General features: G+C 40.9%; 2 protein-coding genes across 15 annotated transcripts in view; one reads left to right on the top strand and one right to left on the bottom strand.

The window, feature by feature from the left end:
• Positions 1-25,739, bottom strand: part of DPPA3 (developmental pluripotency associated 3) — an 85,947-nt gene that overhangs the window by 52,354 nt on the left and 7,854 nt on the right. For 3 of the 14 annotated variants that reach the window (XM_072799171.1, XM_072799175.1, XM_072799174.1), the window contains exon 2: positions 21,167-21,239. The exons of 10 other annotated variants lie outside the window; for them this stretch is intronic. The gene's annotated coding sequence lies outside the window, so the exon portion shown is untranslated. Of the gene's footprint in view, positions 1-21,166; positions 21,259-25,739 lie in introns of those variants that run through there. One more of the 14 variants, XM_072799172.1, reaches the window with a different exon arrangement.
• On the top strand, positions 18,257-21,918 carry GDF3 (growth differentiation factor 3). Its single transcript, XM_072799166.1, has 2 exons — positions 18,257-18,606; positions 21,027-21,918. The coding sequence occupies exons 1-2, from the start codon at positions 18,339-18,341 to the stop codon at positions 21,854-21,856; spliced, it is 1,098 nt and encodes a 365-aa protein (XP_072655267.1). The 5' UTR covers positions 18,257-18,338; the 3' UTR covers positions 21,857-21,918.

Raw genomic sequence — 25,739 nt, 5'->3', positions numbered from 1 at the left:
GAGGGAGAAACAGGCACACTGCAAGGAGCCCAATGCAGGACTCAATCCCAGGACCCTGGATCAGGACCTGAGCCAAAGGCAGACGCTCAACCACTGAGCCACCCAGGTGACCTAAGATTTATTTTGAAGTAATCTCCACACCCAATGTGGGCTCCAACTCAGCACTCCAAGATCAAGAGTTGAATGCATTACCAACTGAGCCAGGCTGGTGCCCCTGTTTATATTAGAATTCCTAATGTTTTGTGTAGTTGCATAGATTTTGAGTGTTTTTGTCTCTTTACCCTATATTCTCCATAATGACTGCATGTGTGTTTCTGTTTGTGAGCATATGCACACACATAATTTTGCAGGACATGAGACTTTTCTGAAGTTGTATGTGGCAGGCTGAATCATGGCCCTCAAAAGGTGTCCACATTCAGTTCCCTGGAACCTGTGAATATGTTACTTTACATGGCAAAAGAGACTTTGCAGATGTCATTAAGTTAAGATTCAAGACACCAGAAGATGATCCTGGATAATCCAGGTAGGCCCAAGATAATAATAAAGGTCTTTGTAATAGGGAGGTTGAGGGGCCAGACAGACAAGCTTAGAAGAAACGAAATACTGTTTTCTTTTTTTTTTTTTTTTAAAGACTTTATTTATTTATGATAGTCACAGAGAGAGAGAGAGAGAGAGGCAGAGACACAGGCAGAGGGAGAAGCAGGCTCCATGCACCGGGAGCCTGACGTGGGATTCGATCCTGCGTCTCCAGGATCGCGCCCTGGGCCAAAGGCAGGCGCCAAACTGCTGCGCCACCCAGGGATCCCGAAATACTGTTTTCATTTGGGTTACAGAACAGTAGCAGATGAGAGACAAGGTCATAATGACCCCAGACTCAGCTTCCTATTAATATCTCCCCCTGGCACAGGAGAGAGGCCTACCCATGGGTATGGATGAAACTGGACCTGACATTAAGTGCTTGGGAATATGGTGTGCAAATTTTTTCATCCACATTCTAAGGGAGGTGTCTCTACCCTGTGTGCAATGAGAATACTTCCATCTATGTTCTGGATTTCAGCCCCCTCTTCCTCAGGGAAATGGCTTTTCCTCTTGCTTTCTGTCTTCAACTCTGGTTCCTTCCCATGAATATGTTTGAACAGGTCTAAGTCCCTACCTACAAAAAATACCACTTTTTTTCTTTTCTTTCTTTCTTTCTTTCTTTCTTTCTTTCTTTCTTTCTTTCTTTCTTTCTTTCTTTCTTTCTTTCCTTCCTTCCTTCCTTCCTTCCTTCCTTCCTTCCTTCCTTCCTTCCCTCCTTCCTTCCTTTCTTTTCTTTCTTTCTTCTTTCTTTCTCTTTCTTTCTTTCTTCTCTTTCTTTCTTTCTTTCTTTCTTTCTTTCTTTCTTTCTTTCTTTCTTTCTTTCTTTCTTTCTTTCTTTCTTTCTTTCTTTCTTTCTTTCTTTCTTTCTTTCTTTTCTTTCCCTCCCTCCCTCCCTTCCTTCCTTCCTTCCTTCCTTCCTTCCTTCCTTTCTTCCTTCCTCTTTCTCTCTTTTCTTTATTTCTTTCTTGATTTTATTTTTAAGTAATCTCTACACCCAACTCAGGGTTCAAACTCACAACCCCAAGATCAAGAGCTGCATGCTCCACTGACTAAGCCAGCCAGGTGCCCCCCAAATACCTCTTTCTTTCCTTCTCTCCTTCTACTTTATCTCTTATCTGCTGTTCAATGCCGATTTCTCAATATCAGCCCTTTCCTTTTCTGGTCTCTCATCCCTCAATCTGGGGCCTACCTGCTCCCTTGAAGAGCTTTCTGTAGCTGCTCTGTATATATATATATTTAAAGGTTTTATTTATTCATTCATGAGAGACACACACAGAAAGAGAGAGAGAGAGAGGCAGAGACACAGGCAGAGGGAGAAGCAGGCTCCATGTAGGGACCTCCTAACTACTTAGGAGTTTAGGACTCAATCCCGGGTCTCCAGGATCACACCCTGGACTGAAGGCGGCGCTAAATTGCTGAGCCACCCGGGCTGCTCTGCTCTGTTCATATTTAACAAAGTCCTCTAAACACCTAGTGGACCTTGTTTAGGCCTTCTTCTCAGAAATATTTGACCCCTTTCAAAAAGTCTTTCTTAAAACATTTAACTTATACAACACTACATTCTTCAGGATTTCTTTTTATCTAGAAGGAAAGACACTTTTTCCTTGCATTTTCTGTTAAAAGAAAATGTTTTTAAACTGAAAAAAGAATAAGAAAAAAGAGGGGATCCCTGGGTGGCGCAGCGGTTTAGCGCCTGCCTTTGGCCCAGGGTGCGATCCTGGAGACCCGGGATCGAATCCCACGTCGGGCTCCCGGTGCATGGAGCCTGCTTCTCCCTCTGCCTGTGTCTCTGCCTCTCTCTCTCTCTCTCTCTCTCTCTCTCTGTGTGACTATCGTAAATAAATAAAAATTAAAAAAAAAAAAAAGAATAAGAAAAAAGAAAAGATAAACTGAGGTAAGGCACTTGGCTGGCTTAGTCAGTAGAGCATGTGACACTTGATCTCAGGGTTATGAGTTTGAATCCCACATTGGGCATGGAGCCTACTTAAAAAGAATTAAAAAAAGAAAGATAAACTGAGACGTATTGAAATTTTTTTAAGAGTTTCTTTGAGCAAAGTTTATTTCAATCAGACAGCACCAAACTGAAAGTAGTTAGGAGCACTGTAAGGACAGGACCAGAGGGAAAGACACACAAAGTTTAGAAGAGAAGCAAGAAAATTATTTGGGGGGATCCCTGGGTGGTGCAGTGGTTTGGCGCCTGCCTTTGGCCCAGGGCCCTATCCTGGAGACCCGGGATCGAATCCCACGTCGGGCTCCCGGTGCATGGAGCCTGCTTCTCCCTCTGCCTGTGTCTCTGCCTCTCTCTCTCTCTCTGTGTGACTATCATAAATAAATAAAGAAAAAAAATATTAAAAAAAAATAAATAAAAGATGAAGAGTGAGTCAAAGCGTTAAAAAAAAAAAAAAAAAGAAAATTATTTGGTTGATTGGCTATTGCTTAAAGCCTTGGTGGCTATGCTGGTTGTCCCTAGCATTTTGATTTTGTAATCTTGAGGCATTCATGGGCTTCGATTTTGGTTTATTTATGTAGGCTCCATGGCATTAGAGTCACATCAGTCTAATGGCCTCCTTTTCTAATTAATTAAACAATTAATTAAACAGTTCTTTCTGTGGATTCTGCACTGTGTCCGTGATTTTTCTCATGGTACATTAGATGTCGTCAAGGATCTCATGGATGTGATTTAAGAAGTTAAAGAACTCCCTAAAAAATGCAATCAGGGTTGTGAATATGTTTTCTCTGGGAAGCAGATAGATTACTTTCATTACATTTTTCTAAGTGTCCCTGATTCATAAAAGATAATGATCCATTGCTCTGAGCAAGCTTCCTGGGCAATCCAGTGACACCTAAATTGGCATATGCAACTCTCCACTCAACGTCTCTTTGGACATTAAGGCGGCAGCTGAGCTTTACCCCCAAACCTGCTCTACTTCCTCTATTTTCTACCTCAATGATTGGCACCCTCATCCATCCAGCTGCCCAGGTCCAAAGCCTCACTGCCATATAGAATTCCTCCTTTTCTTTAGCCTAGATACTCAATCACTAATTCTGTTTAGTTGTATGTATTTATTTTCATGTCTCTCCAATCCTTGCTGCTAAAGCCACTGTTATTTCCAGTCAGAATTACTGAGCCAGTCCCCTAGTTGACCTCCTCCTATTACTTAGTTCTCTGTGATCCATTTCTCTTCCCATTGAGGGTATGTTTTGCTGAAAGGTTATGGGGAAATCCAACCCATGCCCTACTATGGGGCTTTATTAGTCCAGAAGAGACTGTGTCTAAATGACTGTCTAGAGATGAAATCTTAAAAAAAAAAAGTACTACAGTTGATGTGTGCTATCAAGCAGATGCTGGCCTCATGAGAGCCACCGTGATGACAAACTTGCTTTTATTTATTTATTTATTTATTTTGATTTTTTATTCATTTATGATAGTCACAGAGAGAGAGAGAGGGGCAGAGACATAGGCAGAGGGAGAAGCAGGCTCCATGCACCGGGAGCCTGATGTGGGATTCGATCCCGGATCTCCAGGATCACGCCCTGGGCCAAAGGCAGGCGCCAAACCGCTGCGCCACCCAGGGATCCCGACAAACTTGCTTTTAAACTCCTCAAAGCCCACTGCCCGCCAAATGAAGTCCACATTTTTCATATGGTTTACAGGGCTTCTCCTGCTCTAACCCCTCTTCTATTTTCTCATCTTATCACTTCCCCCAGGGTTTGGTTTAGGCTCTGCTCAATTCTCAATCTCATCCCAAGTCCTGTGTGCCTGCAAGCCCCAGATGTCAGGCACATGTGCAGCTCCCTGCTGCCCCACCTGTCCCCCAAATCCCATGATGGTAATGGCGAATACTTGTTAAGGCTGAGACGGGCTGAGCCGGGCTGAGCGCTTTGCTTTAATTATTTCCTTATCCTCACAACATCCATATAGGAAAAGTACCTTTTTTTGGATAAGGAAACTAAGACATAGAAGTTAAGTAACTTGCACAAAGCCACATGGGAAATAGTGATGGAGCCCTGGAAAGATCCAGGCAGTTGGCCTTCAGAGTACATGTCATAACCACTTCTCTAGCCTTACTGAAATGGCATTTCTTCCAGGAAGCACCTCAGATCCCTCATTTCTAGGTAAGGCACTTTTCACATTGCTGCCTCTGGATGCTGTACTCACCCTATTACATCATCATTGTTGGTTTTCTTACCAGTCCCCTGACCAGAATGTTAACTCCATGAAAGAAAGCAGTTGTTCAAAAATGTCATTAGTATGGTGGCATTCACACTGCCTTGCCAGGGACCCATATTAAGAAATATACCCAGGGTGGGATACCTGTGTGGCTCAGCGGTTGAGCATCTGCCTTTGGCCCAGGGCATGAACCTGGAGTCCCAGGATCGAGTCCCACATCGGGCTTCCTGCATGGAGCCTGCTTCTCTCTTCTCTTGCTGCCTATGTCTCTGCCTCTCTCTCTCTGTGTCTCTCTGTGTTTGTCTCTCATGAATAAATAAATAAAATCTTTAAAAAAAAGAAAGAAACAAACAAACATACAAACAAACAAGCAAACAAACAAACCCAGGGCATCTGGGTGGCTCAGTCCCTCAAATGTCTGCTTTCTGCTGGGGTCATGATCCCAGGACCTTGGTATCAAGCCCCAAGTTGGGCTCTCTGCTTAGTGGGAAGCCTGCTTCACCCTCTCCCTCTGTCTCCCTCTTCCTTTCCCTTTGCCTTCTGCTCCCCCTGCTTGTGCGCACGTGCTCTCTCTCTCTCTGTCAAATAAATAAATAATTTTTTTTTTTTTAAAAAGAAAGAAATATACCCAATATAGAGGTGGGTGCCTTGAGGACTCAGTTGGTAGAGCATGCGATTGTTGATCTTAAGGTTGTTAAGTTTGAGCCCTACACTGGGGTATAGAGATTACTTAATCTTCCAAAAAAAATAAATAAAAGGAAGAATAAATATAAACACTATAAAATTTAAAAAATAAAATAAAAAAATTAACTCCCCTCCCCAAAAAAGAGAAAGAAATATATTAAGTAACATATCTAGATAAATATTAATAGCTAAAATTTTCAGGAAAAAATTAGCCATTGTGCAATGCACTCATATTATCTACAGGGTTTTTTTTTTTTTAAGATTTTATTTATTTATTCATTCATAAGAGACACAGAGAGAGAGAGAGAGGCAGAGACACAGAAAGAGGGAGAAGGCTTGCCCGAGGGAGCCCAATGCAGGACTGGATCCCGGACCAAGGGATCACACCCTGAACTGAAGGCAAATGCTCAACCACTGAACCACCCCGGTGTACCAGTTTATTTTATTTTTTTTTTAAGATTGTATTTATTTATTCATGAGAAATACAGAGAGAGGCAGAGACAGGGAGAAGGAGAAGCAGGCTTCCTGCAGTGAGCCTGATGTGGGACTTGATCCCAGGACCCTGGGATCACGACTTGAGCCAAAGAAAGATGCCCAACCACTGAGCCACCCAGGTGTCCCCAGTTTTTTTTTTTCAATGCCGACACACAAAATTTATTTCGATATTCATTAATGAGTCAAAACAAAGGTTGAAAAACACTCACCTAGGGCCCTTGGGTAATTCAATTGGTTAAGCCTCTGCCTCGGGCTCATAACATGATCCCGGGGGGCCTGGGATGTCCCCACATCAGGCTCCCTGCTCTGCAAGGAGTCGGCTTCTCCTTCTGCCCCTCCCCCCATTCATTCTCTTTCTCAAATTAATAAATAAAATCTTAAGAAAAAAAGAAAAACACCCACCTCGTGCATTGCCTGGAACAAAGTTAGGACACCATAATATCTGTTTAGTCATTTGTTTGATTGTTAAATCGATGGGCACGTATATTTCATACTCATCTATATAGTAAGTCACATTTAGTCAAAGAATGAGTGCATCAGTTTTCAAGGTTGTTTTGGTTTTTGTTCTTTCTACCTCAACCTTAAAATTTGTTAATTCTGCTACTGCTTTTGAAACAGCAAAAATAAACTTGGAGCTCCTGAATCTCAACAGAGGTTAAAGAGGTTAATCCTAAGGGTAAAGGTCAAGAGCAACATTTTTTCTATTATCTTCCAACCCTTTAAAACAAGAATAACTTTTAAAAATTTGTTATCTAAGAATGCGAGGCTTACAAAACATTGTTATCCAAAGTAATACAAATGACCCCACCAATCCTTATCAAGGGCTAATTTCTACCCTTGGAGGAAAGGAGAACTACTTTTTGTTTTCTTTGCTCTAGGCCCAGACATTCAGGGTAACGTTTTAGATAAAATAAACGACTTAAAATAGCATTAATATTTTATTTCCCTTGCCTTCAGAAAAAACTAAAAGATTCACACACAAGCTGTTATCCAGAAGAGAGACTGTTCATAAACATTTAAATTGCCATTCAAGTAATTTCTTAGTCATAATATACAAAATATCAAATATGACATTTTATCATGAAATATTATTTTATCTTTCATCTAATTTTTATTTCCAAAGTTATTTCGGCAGCCCCAGTGGCTCAGTGGTTTAGCGTCGCCTTCAGCCCAGGGCATGATCCTGGATACCTAGAATGGAATTCCATGTCGGGCTCCCTGCATGGAGCCTGCTTCTCCCTCTGCCTGTCTCTGCCTCTCTCTCTCGCTCTGTGTCTCTCATGAATAAATAAAATAAAATCTTAAAAAGAAAAAAAGTTATTCAATTCTGTGTTAAATATTTATCCTATCTAAAATACATAATTGACTGTTGCTCTATTTATTTATTTATTTATTTATTTATTTATTTATTTATTTATTTATTATTTTAAAAATATTTTATTTATCTATCCATAAGAGACACAGGGAGAGGCAGAGACATAGGCAGAAGGAGAAGCAGGCTTCCCACGGGGAGCCCGACGTGGGACTTGATCCCACGACCCCAGGATCACGACCTGAGCCAAAGGCAGATGCTCAACCACTGGGCTACCTAGGCGTCCCAGCAATTCTATATTGTATAAAAACCTATAATATGCATATTCCTTGACCCAATAATTCCATTTCTAGAAAGTTGTTCTGTAGAATTACTTGAAGTGCCCAAAGATATTTCTACTTATTTATTCAACAAGTAATATTTACTTATTTATTATATTTATTGAGTAGTGACTGTCTTACCCCACTAGAATGTAAGTTGTTTGAGGCCAGGGATTTTTATCTGTTTAGCTCACTCGTACATCCCAAATGTGTAAAACAATGCCTGGCACAAATATCCATTGAAGAGATTAATGAAATTATTTGTATGTTAAAAAATACATGCTGTGAAGGATGTATTTTTGAAAGTAAAGGAGACTGCAAGCGTGAGAGAAGAGCACAAGTTGGAGAGTAAAATGGAATGGTAAGACTACACTTTAATGAGAGAGTGAGGAATGTGTAGAGACTTGGAGGTGAGAAAGTCAGACATGGGGACATCTAGTGAAAGTTTTCCTGGCAGAGGGAGCTGTGAGCACATAAAAAATTTAGAATAGCACCAGTGGAGGAGAAGGAAGATTTTTCTCTCTCTTTTTCTCTCTCTTTCTCTCTCTCTCTCTCTCTCTCTCACACACACACACACACACACACACACACAAAACAAATTGGAGTAGCAGCCGAATCACTGTGCTGGAGCCAAGTGAGCAAGGGGCAAAATTAGTAGATGAGGCAACTGGGATAGGATCTTGTAGACAATGACTTTTCCTTGGAGTAAAACAGCCACTGGAGGGTTTATGAGCAGAAGAATGAATGAGTTAACTGACCTTTTTAAAGAATTTGGCTGATGTAGGGTACCTGGGTGGCTCAGTCAGTTGAGTGGTTCAGCATCCAACTCTTGATTTTGTCTCAGGTCACAATCTCAGAGTTGTGGGTTGGAGACACCTGTCTGGCTCACCACTCAAGCAGGGAGTCTGCTTGAAATTCAATCTCCCTCTCCCTCTGCCCCTCCCACCTCTCATGTACATGCATTCTTTCTTTTTTTCTCTCTCTCAAATAAATAAAAAAATCTTTATTTATTTATTTATTTATTTATTTATTTATTTTTTAATTTTTTTATTTATTTATGATAGTCACAGAGAGAGAGAGAGAGAGAGAGAGAGAGAGAGGCAGAGACATAGAGGGAGAAGCAGGCTCCATGCACCGGGAGCCCGATGTGGGATTCGATCCCGGGTCTCCAGGATTGCGCCCTGGGCCAAAGGCAGGCGCCAAACCGCTGCGCCACCCAGGGATCCCAAAAAATCTTTTTTTAAAAAAAGATTTATTTATTTATTCATGAGAGACACAGAGAGAGACAGAGACAAAGGCAGAGGGAGAAGCAGGCTCCCTGTGGGGAGCCCGATAAGAGACTCAATCCCAGGACTCCAGGACCATGCCCTGGGCTGAAGGCGGGTGCTCAACTGCTGAGCCACCCAGGCATCCCTAAATAAATCTTAAAGAAAATAATTTGGCTGATGTGTTGAGAACAGACTGGTGGGGATGGGGATAGGCCAAGATTGGAGGCAGAGATCAATTCAGAGGTTACAGTAAAGAAGAAATAACAGTGTCTTAGATTAGAGTGGCTGCCGTGGAGTACAGATTCTGAAAATATTTTGAAAATCGAGCCAGGAGAATTTCCTGATGAACTGAATATGGGGTATGAGAAAATGGAGTCAAGGAATTCTAAGGGTTTGCAGAGGGGTAGGGTACATAGAGCAGAAATTCCAGTTTGAATAACATAAAATTTTACAATGAATTTTAGACACCCAAGAGGAGACGAGTAGATAGCTTAGTAAAATGGTTCTGAAAGAGATGATCTGAGCATACAAAAAGTCATCAGGATATATATATATATATATATATTTATATATATGATGTTTGAAGCCATAGCTTAGATGAGATCAAGGTGGTGAATGCAATTAGAGAAGAAAAGAGACCTGAGACCCAAGGTTGGGATACCCCAACTATAAAAGACCAGTGGGAAGAGGAAGCAGAAAAGGAGCTTGGGAATGAATGACCAGTGAGATAGGTGGTAAACCAAGAGAGAGAGCACACTATCCTGGAAGCCAAGTAAGGGTAGGAAGTGGGAGAAAGTGATCAACTGGGTGAAAACCTGCTGAGGGATAAAGTCAGATGAAAGTCAACAACTCAGTATTAGATTTGGTTGGTGCCCTGGACAAGAGCAGCGTTGTAAAATGAAAGAATAAAACAGGTGCCTGGCTGGTTTAGTTGGTGAGCATGTGACTTTTGATCTGTGGTCATGAGTTCAAGCCCCATGTTGGGTTTAAAAAAAGAAAGAATAAGACAGCAAATATAATGAATTATTTCAAGAAGTTTTCGGCAAGGGGCACTTGGGTGGTTCAGTGGTTAAGTGTCTGCCTTTGGCTCAGATCGTGATCCTAGGGTCCTGGGATTGAGTCCTGCATTAGGCTCCCCCTGCTTCTCCCTCTGCCTGTGTCTCTGCCTCTCTCTGTGTGTCTTTCATGAACAAATAAAGTTAAAAATAAATAAATACTGCTTCTCCCTCTGCCTGTGTCTCTGCCTCTCTCTGTGTGTGTCTCTCATGAATAAATAAATTAAAAATCAATCAATTAATTAATTTTTAAAAATGCTTAATAGTAAAAAAGTGGTGCCTGGGTGGCACAGTCAGTTAAGTGTTGGACTCTTGGTCTTGGTTCAGGTTGTGATCACCAGGTTGTCAAGTGAGCCCCAGGTTGGGCTCTATGCTCAGCAAGGAGTCTGCTTGGGATTCTCTCTCCCTCTCCTTCTGTTCTGGTGTATAACTCACTTCAAACAAACAGACAAGTCAAAAAATCAAACAAAATGAAAGGTCAGATTCTTTCCAAAAATATATTGTTAGTGTGTTGGCTTTGGAGGTGCCCTCAACAAATTCTTATTCTGCCTATTTGGGTAATCCCTTATTGCCTGTGCTCATTCCTCTTTTCTCTAAAAATTGCAGGAGAGATGTCTATGGTGACCAGGGTGTGGGTTGTTGTAAGTAGTATAGAAAATCTTTTTTTTTTTTAATATTTATTTATTTATTTATTTATTTATTTGTTTGTTTGTTTATTTATTTATTTATTTATGATAGTCACACAGAGAGAGAGAGAGAGAGAGAGAGAGAGAGGCAGACACAGGCAGAGGGAGAAGCAGGCTCCATGCACCAGGAGCCCGACGTGGGATTCGATCCCGGCTCTCCAGGATCGCGCCCCAGGCCAAAGGCAGGCGCTAAACCGCTGCACCACCCAGGGATCCCAGTAGTATAGAAAATATTAATGAGTTTTCCTTATTCCTGAAGATCCTTCTCAACTTTTTCTTAGATTTAAATTATTATTATTATTATTATTTTTTTTTTTTTTTTTTAATGATAGTCACACAGAGAGAGAGAGAGAGGCAGAGACATAGGCAGAGGGAGAAGCAGGCTCCATGCACCGGGAACCCGACGTGGGATTTGATCCCGGGTCTCCAGGATCGCGCCCTGGGCCAAAGGCAGGCGCTAAACCACTGCACCACCCAGGGATCCCTCAACTTTTTCTGAAGTGTCCATACTAATACTATGACTTGGTATCATGTCTAAAAATGATGAGGACAGAAGGGCGCCTGGCTGGCTCAGTGGTTACAGCCTGGGATTCTTGGTCTCAAGTTGTGGGTTTGGCCCCATGTTGGCTGTAGAGGTTACTTAAAAATAAAAATCTTAAAAAAAAAAAAATATATATATATATATATATATATATATATATATATATATATATATATATATATATATATATATAAAGGGACACCTGGATGGCTCAGCGGTTTAGCACCTGCTTTCAGCCCAAGGTATGATCCTGGAGTCCCGGGATGGAGTCCTACATCGGGCTCCCTGCATGGAACCTGCTTCTCCCTCTGCCTGTGTCTCTGCCTCTCTCTGTGTGTCTCTCATGAATAAATAAATAAATAATTTTTTTAGGGATCCCTGGGTGGCGCAGCGGTTTGGCGCCTGCCTTTGGCCCAGGGTGTGATTCTGGAGACCCAGGATCGAATCCCACATCGGGCTCCCAGTGCATGGAGCCTGCTTCTCCCTCTGCCTATGTCTCTGCCTCTCTCTCTCTCTCTCTCTGTGACTATCATAAATAAAAATTAAAAAAAAAAATAAATAAATAAATAATTTTTTTAAATGATAAGGATGTCTACAATTCAACTGAGAAGAAAAGATTAAAAAACAAAACAAAAACGTTTCAGTGTCTTTTTATTACAGGAAAAGAGGAATATATATATATATATATATATATATATATCAGTAGGAGAGTGTGAGTGAGGTCAGTGGGTTGGGTTAGAGAACTTCATTCTTTATTTGAAGTTCTCCTTAATGTTACTACCATTTCTTTCCCTGTAGGACTTTGTATTGTCACTTCTATACCTTAGTCCTTAGAATGGTTTTCTAGACAATCAGTAAATATTTGTTCACCTCCTGGCAGAAGCATCTGTATCACTCTGTGCTTTGGTAGTTATGACTACGTTGGTTTAATAACCTTTTTATGATGATAAAACTAATAAATATTTAGTACACAAATTTTGGAAACTATAAAATTTACAAAAGTTATAAGAAATAACAACTATTAACATATTGATATCAATCTTCCAGGCTTTTTTCTGTGCCTATTTGTGTAAAATTGGCTTTTCTATATATTGTTTCAAAATCTGCTTTTTTTGCTTAATAATACTCATGGCTATGCTTCTATAGCATTAAGTATTTTTTCAACATTACTTATGGTTGAATAATATTTAATTTGTAGATAATCTATAATGTATTTACTATTATACAGTTAGGGGGGCAGCCCAGGTGGCTCAGCGCTTTAGCGCCACCTTCAGCTCAGGGCCTAATTCTGGAGACCTGGGATGGAGTCCCAGTCGGGCTCCCTGCATGGAGCCTGCTTCTCCCTCTGCCTGTGTCTCTGCCTCTCTGTGTCTCTCATAAATAAATAAAATCTTAAAAAAAAAAAAAAAAAAGACCTGAGCTATTATACAGTTAGGTTATTTTCAAATTTTCTTGATAAGAAATAATACTAAAATGAATAAAATTATAATTCTTTGTCCACTCCCATTAATTAATTCACTCAACCAATATTCATCAAATGCCCATCATTTGTCCCTACCCTCATGGAGCTTATAGTCTAGTGGCTTAGAATCATATTCCAGAATCAGAATTGCTGATCAGAGAATATGAGTATTTTTTAAAAAAACTGTGGTAAAATGTACATAACACAAACTTTATCATATTAATCATTCTTTTTTTTTTTTTTAAGTCATCTCTATGGATGCCTAGGTGGCTCAGTGGTTGGGCATCTGCCTTTGCCTCAGGTCATGATCCTGGAGTCCCAGGATCGAGTCCCACATCAGGCTCCTTGCAGGGAGCCTGCTTCTCCCTCTGCCTATGTCTCTCCCTCTCTGTGTGTGTCTCTCATGAATAAATAAATAACTTTTAAAGAAAAAGTCATAAAAAATAAATAAATAAATAAATAAATAAATAAATAATTTTAAAAAAGTGATCTCTACCCCCTACATGGGACTCAAATTCATGACTCCAAGATCAAGAGTCATACCCTCTACCCACTGACCCAGCCAGGTGCCCTGCTATTGTCTTTTCTCATCTTCCCAGTTGATAGACATTTTATTGCTTTAATCTGCTTTTTTTTTTTCCTAGTGAGGATGAACGTCATTTATACTTATGATCACAATAATTCTGGTGGACTGATATATTTTTTGTTTTATTGATTATAAAACCAAAGATCAGAGAAACAACTTGTGCAGGACTGCCCAGACAGTGAATGATAGACCTGGGGTTTTAATCTAAGTCCATGACTACAGAGCCATATTGCCTCCCTTTTTGAATTTCTGATTTGGGCTGAAAATCCAGAATCACAATGTTTTTGTTTGTAAAATCCTTAAAGACAATCCAATTCAATCATGTGATTTTATAGGTAAAGAAAGTGAGGCCCAGGGATGCCTGGGTGGCTCAGTGGTTGGACGTCTGCTCAGGGTATGATCCCGGGGTGCCAGGATCGAGTCCCATGTTAGGCTCTCTGCATGGAGCCCGCTTCTCCCTCTGCCTCTGTCTCTGCCTCTATCTCTCTCTTTCATAAATAAAATCTTTAAAAAAAAAAAAAAAAAAGGTGAGGCCCAGATAGGTTAACCCTTTGTGACATCTCAGACCATTTAAATCTTTCTATTTAAAAAATTTCCATGCCTGGGTATGTATCAAAATGCTGACACTGAGTGAAATAACCAAGATTACACAGGCCATTAGAGGAGCTGTGATTAACTTAGGTTTTCTGACTCTTGCTTGATTTGGTGCTTTTTCTTGCTATATATAAATTGCTATATTGCATACCCTCAATTATTTTCTTTCCTTGATTATGTCCCCTTTCATAAGTAAAAATGATAACAATAATTAATACCAGCTAATTTTTATCCAGTAGGTCAAATGACAAAACTAAAACAGGTTAGTAACAAGTTTGATGTCTTTTTTTTTTTTTTTTTTTGATGTCCCTTATTTAAGAGAAAACAATCAAGGATTGGGAGAGTACAGGCCTCACAGCAGAGGGACACTCTTCTCTAGGGATTGGTTCAAGTGTCGGGTTTTTTGTTTTGGTTTGTTTTGTTTTAAAGATTTTATTTATTCATGAGAGACACACACACAGAGAGAGGCAGAGACATAAGCAGAGGAAGGAGAAGCAGGCTCCATGCAGAGAGCCTGATGTGGGGCTTAACCCTGGGACCCCGGGATCATGCCCTGAGCCAAAGGCAGATGCCCAACCACTGAGCCACCCAGGTATCCCTGCAAGTGTCGGTTTTATGGAGCTTTAGAAGAAGCAATATGAAAACAAGGCATGATTGGCTAGGAGGTTGGGGATTTCCTTAGAAGGCTAGCAAGTTCTACTTTCTTTTTTTTTTTTTTTTTTTTTGTGCAAGTTCTACTTTCAAGGGAAAGGTGTGCTAGCTAGCTAAAGCTGAGTTGAGGATTGTGATTGATGTATGTTAAGTTTTCTTTGGTAGGTGTTTCCATAAACGCAGGCTAACTTAGATGTAGGTTTGTGATGTGGGCACCAGGCCCCTGGGGTGGCCTAAATTTCATGGGTCCCAATATACTAATGAACTTTATCAAGTGTCTTCAATGGCAGACATTGAACTGAGCATTGAGTACACATCATCCCATCAGATTTCCTCAGCACCTTAGCAAAGAATGTTTTATTCTTACTTTACAGTTGAGTGACTTGGTCATGATCACACAACTTCTAAGTGATGGAGCCTGAATTTAAACCAGTTTGTCTGATTCTGACTTTAAGAAAAGTTAAACAAGGAAAAACAAAATGCAACTGACACTTATTGTTGAAAACAGGTAGAGATTATAGATTATTTTAAAAGTGCTAACTTTTCACTTTTTAGAATGCCAGCAGGAGGAGATAGGAGAAATGGAAATGGAGAAAACTTGGCTATCCAGAAGAAGACGACCTCTGGAAATAGCACTGATCCATTTGATCATTTATTTATTGCCTAGATATCTCCTGAATGTCTACTACCTGCCAGACACTTACATGGGCTGTGGAGATACTTAGAAAAAATTACACAGTGAAAATACTTAGATGGAAACACATGATTCCAATTCCCCAGAAGTATATCATCTGGGAGGGACAGAGGTAAACGACACAGTGAGATGCACTGTAGGAAGCGCTGTAACCGGTGCCCACTTGAGGTTCAGTGGGAGAAAGAAACCTCTACATCTACTTTGGTGAGTCAAGAGGTTTTTGCAGTGGAAATAAACTTTGAACTTGGTCTGGGGCAAGGCTCTCAGATGAAATGAGCTCACAGGGGAACGACAAATAGATCAATATCATTATAGCATTAACACTGCCGATGGTGGGTGGGAGGAAATGAGACTGGCTGGTGATAGTGATGTGGGAAACAAAGGCAAAAGAGATGTAACTTAAATGAAAATCTCCTTACAGCTTACAGCCCACTGATAGGTTCCTGGAACATGGACCAGGGAATCCAAGGCTGCCTTAGTATCTTCAAATTTATTTTATTTATTTATTTATTTAAAGATTTTATTTATTTTTCATGAGAGACACAGAGAGAGAGACAGAGACACAGGCAGAGGGAGAAGCAGGCTCCATGCAGGGAGCCAAATGTGGGACTCGATCTCGGGACTCCAGGATCACACACTGGGCTGGAGGCAGATGATTAACCGCTGAGCCACCCAGGAGTACCCCTTCATGTTTAAAAGTAACCTGATTGGGGCACCTGGGTGGCTCAGTGGTTGAGCATCTACCTTTGGCTCAGGTCATGATCCCAAGGTCTTGGGATCCAGTCCCACATCAGGCTCCCCGTGGGGGGCTCTGCTTTTCCCTCTGCTTACGTCTTTGCCTCTTTCTCTGTGTCTCTCATGAATAAACAAATTAAATCTCTAAGAAATATAATAAAAGTAACCTTATCTTGGCACAGCCCACCCCTCAAGGTCCTGAAAGCCTTGCTTCCAGATTCCTTGGAGACTTGCGCTATCCCTCATCCCCACTAATTAAAAAGTATACAGTCTGTCACTCCTCACAATCCCAGGACAGTTCTTTCTGCCCACAGGTCCCGTCCCATGAGCAGGGAAGGGGTGAAGGTCTAGACAGGAGAGATAAGAGGCCCCTGACTCCTGTGACTGGGTTCCAGAACTATTTCTGGCAGGTAGAGATGTCGAGACTCAGCACAACAAGAGGTAAGGGGACAGACGGCACAAGAATCTCAAGGCCACAAGCTTCCCAATTGGTTCTCAAGAAAAGACTGCCACTAAAAGCCCTCAGTGGAACCCTTCAAGACCCTCTCACTCCAGAGAGCTTTTTCTTTCCTTTCTGCTCTCACCTCCACTTGATAAACGTTTACTTCACTTCACCCTTTTGTGTCTGCGAAATTTACTCTTCACTCTGTGAGACAAGAACCCTGGAATCCTGCAACAATATGGGTGCCAGACCAATACAGTCTTTGAATGCCAAGCTAGAGTTTTGATTTTATCCTGTAGATGATGGGAAACTATTATTATTACTTTAAGATTTTATTTATTTAAGAGAGGGGGGGGGGAGCAGTAGAGGAAGAGGGAGAAACAGACTCCCCACTAAGCAGGGAGCCCGATGCGGGGCTCAATTCTAGGACCCCAGGATCATGACTTGAGCTGAAGGCAGAAGAGACATTTAATCAACTGAGCCATCCAGGTGCCTCAATGGGAGACTATTATATATTAGACACAACATTTTGTTTTTCCTTTGAGGGAAACAAGGTTTTAGAATAGGTGGTATAAAAGAATGTAAAATAAAGTTTCTGTTCTCAAAAAGCATGAAAATTAGTTTGGCAAGAAAGCAGCTAATTCTTCTATAGCATTTGGAAATCTCCTAAGGGGTTTGTAAAATGACAAAATACAACACCAGAAATTGATGTGTGCTGCCATAAACTCAATAACCTCCATGCCTTTCCACAGTTGTTCCTTCAGCCTTGAATACACAATTGTCTTGCTGAAAAATGTCTACCTCATCTTTGAAGCTCTCTCCTCTGGGAACACTCTATGTTTGCCATTTGGCAGGCGTTGTGCAGAACGTTTTAAAGACATCATCTTTTCAGAGTCCTATAACAAATTAGAAGGTCAGCTTTTCTTTTCAGGTGAGAAAACAAAAACTTCAGAAGGTGAAGTGGCATGCCCAATTACATATAACTAAAAAGTAATGGAATCAAAATTAACCCAGTCAGTCCAATTTTTGACTTTTAATCAGGAAGGGCCAAGTTAGGGCCCAGGTGGCTCAGCGGTTTAGCGCTGCCTTCAGCCCAGGGCGTGATCCTAGAGACCTGGGATCGAGTCCCACATCGGGCTCCCTGCATGGAGCCTGCTTCTCCCTCTGCCTGTGTCTTTGCCTCTCTCTCTCTCTGTGTCTCTCATGAATAAATAAATAAAATCTTTAAAAAAAAAATTAAAAAAAAAAAAAAAAGGAAGGGCCAAGTTAGGGGCGCCTGGCTGGCTTAGTTGGAGGAACCCCTTGATCTTGGTGTTGTGAGTTCAAGCCCCATGTTGGGTGTAGAGATTGCTTAAATAAAACTTTACGTAAAAAGGAAGGGTAAAGTTAGGTGAACAAAATTCAATCCCTCTTAGAGCTGAAAACAGTGTAGATTGAATTCCTTGGGTGAAGTTTTCTCCTCCTTTTTAAAAAAATATTTTATTTATTTATTTATTCATGAGGGACACACAGAGAGAGGCAGAGACAGACAGAGGGAGAAGCAAGCTCCTAGTGGGGAACCTGATGTGGGACTTGATCCCAAGACCTGGGATCACACCCCGAGCTGAAGGCAGATGCTCAACTGCCGAGCCACCCAGGCGTCCCAAGTTGGGTTTCCCACATCGTTGTGGATATGGTCTAATGGAAATCCACCTATGTATTTGTCAGTGACAAGACTTTGCATTTTTCATTACTATTCTAGCACCTTACCTCAAAGCCTTACACAAATAGATGCTTAATCAATGTTTGTTAAATGAATAAATGCATGTATCCTTTCCCCTCTGTCTACCGCTGACAAACCTCAAATTTTTGTGAACTTTTGAGGGGAAAGAGTAGAGGAAAAGAAGAGAAAAAAAAAATTCGATGTCCTTTCACATCCAATTGCCTTTGAGAAGCTGGGAAGAGAGCAATTCACACTTGATAATCTTACATCAGATAAAATTAGCAGCACTTGAATTGCCAGGCAGTCAGGCGCTAAGGCTCTCTCCATCCCAGCTAGCAAGCTTGGTCTCAGTTCAGAGGCCATGATTCCTTCCCGGACTGTCTTGGCTCTCCGCCTCCTGTTAACTGTGGCTTTGGCCCAAACATTCCAATTTCAAGAACATGTCTTTCTCCAATTTCTGGGCTTAGACAAAGTGCCTTCACCCCAGAAGTTCCAACCTGTGCCTTCTATCTTGAAGAAAATTTTCCAGGATCAAGAGGCAGCAGCGATCAATGGGGACTCCCAAGATGTATGCTACATAAAGGATCTTGGTATCAGTGGGAACATACTCCGACTTCTCCTGGATAAAGGTAAGGAAATTAGAGTGCTTTCTAGACAAAGGTGTGGCAGTAGATGGAATGAAGAAAGAAGGACAAGGTCACAATTACCAAGGGGTTTGTAGAAGGCCTTGTGCTGGTAGTTTACATATTTTATCTCATTTAATCCTGACCACATCCCGAGATTCAAAAGGTAGGTTTTCTTATCAGCTTTTTAACAATAAGGAAAGTAGGTCTCAGACAGTAGATAACCTGTAAGCTATTCAAGATCATACAGCCAGTGTGTGAGCAAAGTCAGGGTTCAAAACAGGTTTTTTCTGAACCGACCCTTTTGTACTACAGGTAAGGGGGTTGGAGTGAGGGTGCAATTATGGCTCAGGTATCACTCTTCAGCCCACAATTTATGCATTGTGGTGCCTTTGATATGGCAAGCAGGGGGCGGTGAGCATTTGGAGTCCAGTTTGCCTTGGGGACTCTTGCTTCCGGTCTCCACACCTCCCCACTACTTTTAGATAGAAATGGCTTGTGATTTGTGAGTACAGAGCACTGATATATATGCCATTGTCATGCCCTTCAGATGAGGATCTGATTGACATTCTATAATTTGTCAAACTGACACCACCCACCAAAATTGCCTAGGCTGACGGTTAAAAGTAGACTAAATAAATAAATAAATAAATAAATAGTTGGTTCTCCTTACCGGTTCCTGAGCCTCACTCTCCCACCCAATTCTTATTCAAAGCCAGAGATGGGTGTTGTAATCTGCATTTCTGTAAAGCTTCCCAGGGTCGGGGGGTGGGGATCAGAAGAGGAATGGAGAACCCCGATTGGTTGGTTTTACAGTAACTGGAGAGAAAATTTGGAAAATTTGAATACTTATTTGTCCTGGAAGCATTTCTGGGATACCTACTATGTGCTGGGAACTGTGTTTGGCTATGGGAATATAGAACTTAAAGTCTGCCTTTTAAGAGTTCATAAATGATAGAAGAAAAAAATTTGTAAAAAGGAGATAGAAAAACATAAAACTGCCACACTTTATGCTAAGTATTATTATGTTAAAGACTCTAGGCCTTGGGGGTGGGGGTCCAGGCACAATTCCTGGAGGAAGGTTAAAAGTTATGGGAAGCTAGTTGAAGAGTTTCCTTGGAAAGAGTAGAAAACAGCCATGCAAAAACTATGATTTTTGTGGTGACCATAATCCCATCAAATGATACAGGAAAGGGCGTAATTTTGCCATTATCCATCCCTAACCTCCACATAGAGAAAACTATTATAAATAGTTTATACATATATTATCCCAGACTTTTTTCCTTTGTGTATATTTATGATAGAAGCTTGTATTTTTTTTGATAAATGGGGTCATAATTACTCAAGTATTATGACTATCTCATACAAATCAGAACTAAAGGTTATAATTTATCTCACTTTATTTTTTTATTTTTTATGTCTTAAAAATTTTATTTATTTATTCATGAGAGACAGAGAGAGAGAGAGGCAGAGACACAGGCAGAGGGAGAAGCAGGCTCCATGCAGGGAGCCCGATGCGGGACTCGATCCCGGTTCTCCAGGATCACACCCCGGGGCTGAAGGTGATTTACTTGAGAGAGAGAGAGAGAGAGAGAGAGCATGAGGAGAGGTGCAGTGAGAAAAGGAAGCAGACTCCTCACTGAGCAGGGAGACTGATGTGGGGCTCAATCCCAGGACCTGGGATCATGGCCTGAATTAAAGGCAGGCACTTAACTAACTGAGGCACCCAGCCACCCCCAGCCTAGAATGTTCTTTTTGTTGTTATTGTTAAAGATTTTATTTATTTATTTATGAGAGACAGAGGCAGAGACAGAGGCAGAGGGAGAAGCAGGGTCCATGCAGGGAGCCCAATGCCGGACTCGGGATCCCGGAATCACGCCCTGAGCTGAAGGCAGACGCTCAACCGCTGAGCCACCCAGGCGTCCCGATCCTTTTTTTCCACCTAGAACGTTCTTACATTTTTGTGCCATGGGTCCCTTTGGCCTTTCTATTGAAGCTGATGGACCCCTTCTCAGAGTAATGGCTTACATACCTAAAATAAAATATTTAGAATTCCCAAAGAAATCAATTAAGTATTACAATACATTTGTAAAAATATTTGAAACCAAATGTGTGTATAGTAACATACATGGATGCTAGAGTTCTGTGAAAATAAAGAAGTAATTCTTTTTCCCATCCAAGTTCATGGACCTTCTAAATTCTATCCAGGACCCCTTGGGGACCTGTGGATGTGAAGATAAGAAACTCTGGTCTCAAGTGAGGAGTGAGAGGAACAAATCCTTGCAATGGTAGGGTTTGAGTAACTCACCATTTTCTGCCCTTATTTTGTATATGTAGATATCATATAACATTTGACACTTCTATCATCTAGGTGGATATGAAGTCAAATATGTTATGGTGACTCTCACTTCTCTGTTCCAATTCAGGTCTCTTTCTTTACTCCAAGAAACGTCCCCAAGCCTCCTCTTGCCTCCAGAAATTCCTCTACTTTAACCTCTCTGCCATTAAAGATAAGGAGCTGTTAACAATGGCCCAACTGGGCCTGGATTTGGGGCCCAACACTTACTATAAGCCAGGACCGGAACTGGAGTTGGCTCTGTCCCTGGTTCAGGAGCCTCACGGGTGGGGCCAGTCCATCCCTAAACCAGGTAAAATGCTTGTATTACAGTCAGTACCATGGCCTCGAGGTGTCGTCCACTTCAACCTGCTGGATGTGGCTAAGGATTGGAATAACAACCCCAGGAAGAACTTAGGTTTGTTGCTAGAAATACTGGTGAAAGGAAACAGAGACTTTGTGGTGAATTTTCAGCTTCAGGACACCTGTGCCAGACTGAGACAGTCCCTTCATGCTTCCCTGCTGGTGGTGACTCTCAACCCTGAGCAGTGCCACTCTTCTTCCCGGAAAAGGAGGGAAGCCATCCTTTTCCCTAAGGCTTCTTGCCAGAACCTCTGCCATCGTCACCAGCTATTCATCAACTTCCAGGACTTAGGTTGGCACAAGTGGATTATTGCTCCCAAAGGGTTCATGGCAAACTACTGCCATGGAGATTGTCCTTTCTCACTGACCACCTCCCTCAACAGCTCCAATTATGCGTTCATGCAAGCCCTGATGCATGCGGTTGACCCAGAGATCCCCCAGGCTGTCTGTATCCCCACCAAGCTGTCCCCCATTTCCATGCTCTATCAGGACAATGATGACAATGTCATTTTACGACATTATGAAGACATGGTGGTTGACGAATGTGGATGTGGGTAGGCTGTTAGAAATAGAAGGAGTGCCCTTACAGTAAATCTAATAAAATTAGAAACTTGGTTTATGACTTCTTGGATCTAAAATAACAATATATTTATGTTTAAATTTTGTCTTCTTGGAAAATCCATCATGATTAATGATCTCCCTAATTACATACACACACATGGACACACACACACATTCAGCCCTAATGATCTAACAGTCATGATGTAAATAGGGAGATATTAAGTATAATTTATGCTAATAAATTAGAAACTGTCTTCCTAGAAAAAAAATAAATAAATAACAGAGTCATGATGCACTTGACAGTATGTTAGACTCTAGATAGGAGACTGGCATTTATTGGTGGCCTATTATAGGCAGGCATTAAACTGTGTTTTACCTATAAACATCATTACAGGATGTTTTTTGAGGTAGGCCTTATTATTTATACTTCATAGATATTGAAGGTGAATAACAAATTTCCCTAAAGTCATCAACTTTCCCTGGCAGATCTCACAGGCTAACAACGTTACTTTTTTTTTTTTTTTTAACAATGTTACTTTAAAAAAATTATTTTGATGAGCATCTGGGTAGCTGGTTAAGTAGCAGACTCTTGATTTTGACTCAGGTCATGATCTCAGGATCCTGGGGTTGAGCCCAGAGTCAGAATCAGGTTCCACGCTCAGGGGGGAGTATACTTGAAGATTCTGTCTCCCTATTCCTCTGCCTCTCCCCCTGCTCACGTACACACGCTCTCAAATAAATCTTTTAAAAAATTATTTTGAGACAATACAAAATAATAAGAAAAATATGATCAAAACTGTACCTGATATCTACATTTCCTTCTGGTCCTTTATTGTTATATATGATTATTTTTAAAAGATTTTATTTATTTATTCATGAGAGACACAGAGAGAGACAGATACAGGCAGAGGGAGAAGCAGGCTCCTCACAGGGAGCCTGATGTGGGACTTGATCACCGGACCCAGGATCATGCCCTTTGCCAAAGGCAGATGCTCAACTGCTGAGCCACCCAGGTGTCCCGTTATATATGATTTTTATAGCTCAGATCACACTGTACATATAATTTTTTTAAAGATTTTATTTATTTATTCATGAGAGACACAGAGAGAGAGAGAGAAGCAGAGACACAGGCAGAGGGAGAAGCAGGCTCCATGCAGGGAGCCCGATGTGGGACTTGATCCCCGGGATTCCAGGACCACGCCCTGGGCCGAAGGCAGGTGCTAAACCGCTGAGCCACCCAGGGATCCCCTGTACATATAATTTTGTATCTTCCTGTATTCAACCTTACCATAGGACTTCTTTTCATATCACCAACATCTACATAGTTCTTTTAATGGCTGTATTATATACAATTAGATGATTATTTAGATACATATTTTACTTAAGAAAGTTTATCATTGGGCATTATTATATTGTTTACAATTTTCATGGTGGAATACTGTTATGATTCTTTGTATATCATTGTCCATATCTTGTCCCCACTTAGAAAAATTTTAGACATGGAATTACAGAGTCAAAGGCATAAATTGATTTCCATAATTAATAGAAAATATACTGATATGAAATATGCATATGTTGTAGGGTAAAATGCAAAATTCACACAGACTTCAAGTACAAAACTCTAGACTTTGTAGGATACTTGGAGTTGTAGCAGGAAGTAGGAGTTCACTCATCTTTCTTGTTGAGAGAACTAAAGCAGAAGTTTGTGAATCACTGCTTCATTTAGTCCCTTTTTTTTTTTTTTAAGATTTTATTTATTTATTCATAGAAACAGAGAGAGAATGAGAGGCAGAGAACACAGGCAGAGGGAGAAGCAGGCCCCATGCAGAGAGCTCAACGTGGGACTCCATCCAGGGTCTCCAGGATCATGCCCTGGGCTGCAGGCGGCGCTAAACCGCTGCGCCACCAGGGCTGCCCAATTTAGTACTACCCTTTTTTAATGCCATTTGTCACTATCTTATGTCAACTTCACCACTCTCACCTGGATTATTGCCACAACTTTTAACTGAATTGTGGTTTTATTTTTAAGTTTTTAAAAATGTCAATTATTACAATTTAACTATATTACAAATACACATATAGATGCCCACATAATATTCCCAGTCTCTTTTCCCATTCTCGTAATGAAACCACCATACTGAAGTTGATATATTTTTAAACTATTATTTATTTATTTATTTATTTATTTATTTATTTATTTATTTATTTACTTATTTCAGAGAGAGAGAGAGAGAGAGAGCACAAACATGAGCATGGGGAAGGACAGAAGGAGAAGCAGAGTCCCCACTGAGCAGGGAACCTGAGGTGGGACTCAACCCCAGGACCCTGGGATCATGATCTGAGCTGAAGGCAGATGCTTAACTAAGCCACCTAGGCACCCCACTGAAGCTGATATGTCTTTCCCATTCTACAATTTGAATACATGTATTTGAAATCATAAATAGATAAATCATTGCTGCATAAATACGTAAACTTTATAGAAACAATATTGGAGTATATTTTTCTACAACATTTTTTCCCTCTACTATTTCACATATAATTAATTTTCCCCCTCTGCTGAGTCATAATCCATTACATGTATATTTCACAATAGATTTATCCATTATTGAACACTGGAGGCATTCAAACAAACTGCTACAATCATTTCAATAGGATGGACACAAAGTCTCTTTGCAATCTCCTTGTCCAGCCGGGACTTCCTTGTAGCACAGCAGTGAAGGGGTAATTATAAGGAGAAGGGACTACAGAACTTGTAGCAACTCTGAATGCATATCCTTGAACACAAACAGAACTGATCGATAAAAAGCACCTTGTCAAATGCCGTTTGAACCAGGAACACTGTTCTGACAGGTTTTGGGGAGATTGGCTTTAGACATACCATTTAGAACAAGTTAGTGGAACAATCAGGATGTTGCCAACAATAGTAACTATGTCAATATGTTTACAGAAGTACTTTCAAATTATATATATTTTAAGATTTTATTTATTCATGAGAGACACAGAGAGGCAGAGACACAGGCAGAGGGAGAAGCAGGCTCCATGCAGGGAGCCCGATGTGGGACTCATCTTGGGGCCCTGGGATCATGCCCTGAGCCAAAAGCAGACGCTCAACTGCTAAGCCACCCAGGTGTCCTGCAAGTTATACTTGTTGAAGAAAGAGCTAAGCTCAGTGTAACAGAAGATGGTTGTTTTGGTAAAGGTGGCAATGCTTTGGTGGGGCTTCTGCAGTGCCAGCATTCTTGGTAGTCCATTCAGGCTTGAACAAGTGAATCTGATTGGTATAGACAAAATTCATAAAAATTCACCTGCAAACCAGTCATCAATATGTGAGTTTACAATAAGATGCCAAGGGAAGAGGATTAGCCAGCATAGTATGTTTGATTGAAAAGTACACATGGAAAACAAGTTATCGTAATATATATTTTGGAAATCAGAGGAAGGGAATTAGCTAAATGATCTAAATGGCGAGATTTATTAACCTCCAGATGCAAACAGTAGAGGAATTGTAGTCATTTCAGATCATACCCTCCTATTAACATTCTTTAATCAGTCTACAATATGCTTGCTTGGATAATGGCTTTCTTATTTATAATATCACATGCTAAGCTTTGTTTATTGAGTAAATAAGCTGCTCATTTGATTGGGGTGACCCCAGATTATGTTGGACAAACATTATAAATCATCTTGTAGGGCAGTTTATTTCTGAAGAAAATTATCCGTTTTTTTTTTTTTAATTTTTATTTATTTATGATAGTCACAGAGAGAGAGAGAGGCAGAGACACAGGCAGAGGGAGAAGCAGGCTCCATGCACCTGCACCGGGAGCCTGACGTGGGACTCGATCCTGAGTCTCCCGGATCGCGCCCTGGGCCAAAGGCAGGC

Source organism: Canis lupus, chromosome 25 (assembly GCF_048164855.1).
Source record: "Canis lupus baileyi chromosome 25, mCanLup2.hap1, whole genome shotgun sequence".
Taxonomy (NCBI): domain Eukaryota; kingdom Metazoa; phylum Chordata; class Mammalia; order Carnivora; family Canidae; genus Canis; species Canis lupus.
Note: the sequence above shows the minus strand (reverse complement) of the source record. Positions and strands in the feature narration are given on the sequence as shown.